Raw genomic sequence first — 5,000 nt, 5'->3', positions numbered from 1 at the left:
GAGAAATGGCCCTCGCTCTTATCTGGACAATTTTACTAGTAAGCAATGTGCTCTTGTAGACACCTGAAACATTCAATAGGCCAGTTCCGTATTCTAACGGTTGGACTGGATCTAGCATGAAATGGAGGCTAAGGTGGGCAAATTAATTTGCACTTGAAAAGATTTGCCTGCATTAGCCTCCATTTCATGCTAGATCCAGTCCCACCGTGGGAATTCGAAAATGGCCCATTGGCGCCGAAGGGATTTGAACGCATGACCTCTGCGATGCGGTGCGATGCTCTACCAACTACCAAGTTACACAGTTGGCAGAGTTGGTAGCAAGCCAAACAATTGAAATAATTAGGCATTGCTCGTCACACCAAACTGATTTGTGTTCAATGTACGACCAACGATAAGAGGCTAATCGGTTAAACCGCGCAATTTTACTATTAGCAAATGAAAACGATGCATATATAGATTTCAGATTGCTTTTAGCAACTATCAACTCCAGTTTTACCAATGCATATGATTCGTCGTCAATCCAAAGTCAAGCATTGCTAACTTAAAAAAAGTCTACCTTTAAGTGTTCTTGGGAACTAGGTAGGCCAAGTGAAGGAGATTGGGTCGCGTTTCATCGAAGCAGAGAAGTGATATCAATAAATGCAAACACAGAAGTTCGTGTTATATGTTTTAGGTGTGAGAATGCTGGACGGTCAAGCGACTGACGTATTGGAAGGAAGTTCACTGAGTTTTCAGTCCGAATACATCGACATTTACAGCAACTGCTGGGGTCCCAAAGATGACGGCAAAACATTTGGCAAACCCGGCAAGCTTGCCCAAGAGGCGCTTATGCAAGGGGCTTTGAAGGTAAATTCGAGTATTACAATGAACAAAGAACAAATGACTTGGAACGTAAAAGTCACTACATAATTAGTATCTTCTGAGTATCGGCTTTTCACTTCCAATAGTTACAACAGCCTATTTCTCCGCGTATTGTGAACTCGGCCTTGCAGTCAATTAAATGTCATCAACTGTTTTTAAACATGCATGGTTGAAAGAACTGAAAGTTGCAAAAAAAGTGTACCTCGTCTTGCGGTAGAACAAGTTGTTTTTAACTGTTTAGGGCAGTTCTACGCAGAGTTAACTTTGCTTTAACGACTAAAAACTAATGCTATACTTGAAAATGGACAGGTTGGTTTTTTGTTTGTTTGGGCGGTAGGTAGGTAGGTAGGTACTTTATTTATCCACGTTGCACTAATGAGTTCTAGCTCCGAATAACGATAAAATATTAGTTGTACGAATATAACATTAACAAGAATAATTACATAATGAATATATAAAATAGAATAGAAGGATATTTAACTATCTAGAAGTATGAATAAGTTAAGAAGTGCATAGATTGCAGCAGGACTGAGCATCGGTAGTTAGATTAACTTTACGTAGTACATTTATGAAGATGCCAATAGAGGAAGCTCATCTTATTCGGTCAGGTAGATTGTTCCGTAAGCGTGATGAGATATAACAAAAGGATCTATGAATAAACTTCGAGTTGCAGATAGGTTGATTGAGTTTATAATATCCCCTAAGTGTTTTCTATAAAATTTCATGTGTGAGCTAGTTTAACCCAGTAAAGATTTAGAAAAACAAAGTAAAGATTTAGAAAGGAGAAAAAAAGTTACAATTTATGATAAAAATTAGCGAAAATAAATAACGATGTTTCCAAGTCAACCTGACTTCATTTTCAAGTCAAGGAGTTATTGTTCACGTAGACTTATTTATATTTTTTCGAAGCGTCAAATTTAACTTGCTTAGCTATTTATTTTCAAGTAAATTGTAACTTTCATACGTGTTAACGATTTAAGAATGCCAACGCTTCCCAAAAAATTATAAATTAAGTACATTTAAAGAACAATTCTCTACGTTGAAAATGAAGCCAGGGTGACTTCGAAACATCGTCATTTATTTTTACATTGATTTTTCCCTCGAAACCAGACCTTTCCAGCTAATCACAAGTCTTGCATGAGAAATTAGTAGCCATGCGATTGAGAACGGTCATCCGTGTAAGCCAAATCTTATTTGAGAACTCGTGATCTATGAAAACGCCGTTACATAGACCTTGTATTGGAGTTGTAGCCTTCTGGTTATGGTTTCCTGTCTTAGACTAAATATTTTACACTTGTAGGGTCGAGGAGGTAAAGGTAATATCTATGTTTGGGCGACCGGTAATGGTGGTCTAACAGATGACGACTGCAACTGTGATGGTTACACTACTAGTATTTACACGATTTCAGTTGGATGCATTGGTGATCATGGATTATCAGCCTACTACACTGAACTGTGCTCTTCCACTTTAGCTGTAACTTTCAATGGAGGTTCGCACAGAGAAAAGGAAGAGAATAAAATGGTAAGAACAAGTAGACGTTGGTTGACTAGTTTTCAATTGGTACAGGAAATCGTATGAACGCGAGTGCATTTCGTGGTTCATTGGCACGAGTGATGTTTCAAAGCAACCCGAGTGACCATAAATCGCAAAATGCACGAGCAAGTTCATACGATTTTTTATTTATTATAGAGTCAACAAAATTACTACATCGCTGTGTTTCCATAGCAAATTCCTTATCGTACCTCTATTGCACTTTATAACCAATTTGTGCATTCGCCACTGACCAATCTCGAAACGCGAGTTTCTGTGGAGTTTGTAATAAAAAAGGTAAGACACAAACGAAATTTAGCACAATGTCCTTAAAAAGAACGACATCTTAATTCCCACTGTAACTTAGGCGAATAGCTACCACTCTGCCAAGACTACTCTGTCTACCGCCATTTCTTCCTGTAACCAGCTGTCAAGCTCGAAAGAATCCTGGTTTGTTTTCTTGTGAAAAAAATCCTCAGTAGGAATACTGAACCATATATGATTAGGTCCGTATTTCATCCTCGGCTGGAAGGCTCCACCTCGTTCAGCCTGTCTTTGTTAAAAAGAATTGCGGGCAAACAAATAAGCCAATCACAGGACAAGGCAAATGCATGCAGCAGGCGAAAATCGCGGGAAAAATCACGAAAGCGATTCACGATTGCCTTTGCTTTTGATTGGCTGAGATGGCGCAATACTTTAAAGTTTTAACCCAAGACTCTATTGAAAACCGCACTATTCAGTGAATATTTTCATTGTGGATCAAATGCGTTGAATCTAATTCTTTTTCGAGGACAGAAAACGCCCAAGGAACCGTGATTAGAAAAGTTGAAAGCCCGTTATAATAAAAATTTTAATAATTATCAGAAGTAGGCTAGAATAAATATATAATAAGGTTAGTTCCTAAAGAAACGGTGGTACGACGTTGGTATGTGTTTGAGGCATGGAAGCATCAATTGAGTTGATCAAAGTGAAATGACCACCATACCGAAATAAAAATATATATAGTTGTGGACGTATTCTAGGACTGAGATATGCAAGAAAATTCCAGATTTCAGCTCCATCACACAGTACACAATGTAAAGAAAATTGAGGTTTATTTTAGCGTATTAGTTCGGGCTCCGCCCAAAAAACAAAGTTACAACCATGAAAAGACATGCAGATGTGTGCTGGGTAGATAACGGAACGGAGAGCTGAGCCACAGGGAACAAACAAGATACCGGCAAACACAGGCCAGGAAAACAAAACGGCAGCGAAAAACCTCTGTGGGGGAAACTTAACAACTGGGTGACAGCTGTGACCATGGCTCGTCCTACGAGGCCACACAATTAGAAGCTCTCTAGCCCCGTGACTTTGCTTGAAAAAATCATTTGTCTAAAGTAATTAACAATGAATGATGAAAAACAGAGTGAGATCTGGGTACGAGGTTAATACACCTCTTGTAAAGTCCTTCATCGTACACACATCGCAATTGGCCTTATTCACGATAGCCGCCATGTTGGTTTTCATAATGTCATGCAAATTAGCCATGCGTTATGCTGGAGGGGGGGGCGGCAAACATTGAAAAAAAAGCAAATTGCGGAAAATCGGCTCAACGAAATATTGAAATAACATTGCAAAAAGTCCATTTTAGTATTTAGAATTAAGTACCTTTATAAAATCTTTTTATCTTTTGATTGCCTTTGACATTTTGACTTTCTACTTCGTTATCTGCTCATTTTTCACTAAAAAGACGTCGAAGTAACTTGTGTAATGATTGCATTTTACTGCCTAGGTGATAAACATTCAATGAACGTGAAACAAATCATCTGTGTGGCTAAGGTGTTCGTGTTGTTTGGCCCCTAAGAAGTGTGTAGCAAATTTGAATGATAATAGCAAATCCAACATGGCGGCCATTGTGAATAAGGTCTATTCTTCTGAGCTAGTCTTTGTCCACAACCCCACTCTAATGCCGAAGAAATATTTCATTTGGTGCTATTTCCGTATTCAATCAAAACACCAAAAAGTTCAATTTTGTTCAATGAAATTTATGAAATTTGTTCAAGGTCACCACAGATTTACACCACAAGTGCACAGAGGAGTTCAAAGGTACATCATCCGCCGCGCCATTGGCTGCTGGAATGATCGCTCTTGTTATACAGGCGAAGTAAGTTTATGCCAATAGGCAACTTTTCTTATTTGAATTGTGTGTTCCCAGCGGGGTGAAAATAACAATAGCTCTAATTAGCATGAGACAAACAAAACCTGAAGTATTCTGGGACTTGTAGTCAAATGGCGTCATCACGCAAATGTCCAATTCATGCGTAATATGGCCACATTGCGTTTTAAACTTTGCACGCCTACCCGTAGAGGAGACTCTTCCTTCGTAAAAATTATTAGAGGTTCAAGTCACTGAGGACGTTGGCCTGCAGTAACAACGCCGTTATAAGTCAGCTCAAAACTTCTCTTTCGGCTGCTTTCGAAAGAGTTTTCACTCAAATGTGAAATGTTATTTCACCATTACCTACGCTTAGCAATTAGCATTAGGCAGCTTACTAAGGTCGAGACGTTTTTGAACCGCGGACGGCAACGGGAACTCCGGAAGCAGATATTTCGTATGCTAGGACAGTGG

The 5,000-nt window shown here is 39.0% G+C and overlaps 1 protein-coding gene across 1 annotated transcript in view; it reads left to right on the top strand.

Annotated features, from left to right (window-relative positions):
* Positions 1-5,000, top strand: part of LOC138052391 (PC3-like endoprotease variant B) — a 24,773-nt gene that overhangs the window by 8,599 nt on the left and 11,174 nt on the right. The window contains exons 7-9 of the mRNA XM_068898878.1: positions 674-846; positions 2,162-2,383; positions 4,435-4,535. Coding sequence (XP_068754979.1) covers positions 674-846; positions 2,162-2,383; positions 4,435-4,535 — 496 coding nt within the window. The remainder of the gene's footprint in view (positions 1-673; positions 847-2,161; positions 2,384-4,434; positions 4,536-5,000) is intronic.

The sequence above is a fragment of the Montipora capricornis genome, chromosome 6, assembly GCF_036669925.1.
Source record: "Montipora capricornis isolate CH-2021 chromosome 6, ASM3666992v2, whole genome shotgun sequence".
Classification (NCBI taxonomy): Eukaryota; Metazoa; Cnidaria; class Anthozoa; order Scleractinia; family Acroporidae; genus Montipora; species Montipora capricornis.
Note: the sequence above shows the minus strand (reverse complement) of the source record. Positions and strands in the feature narration are given on the sequence as shown.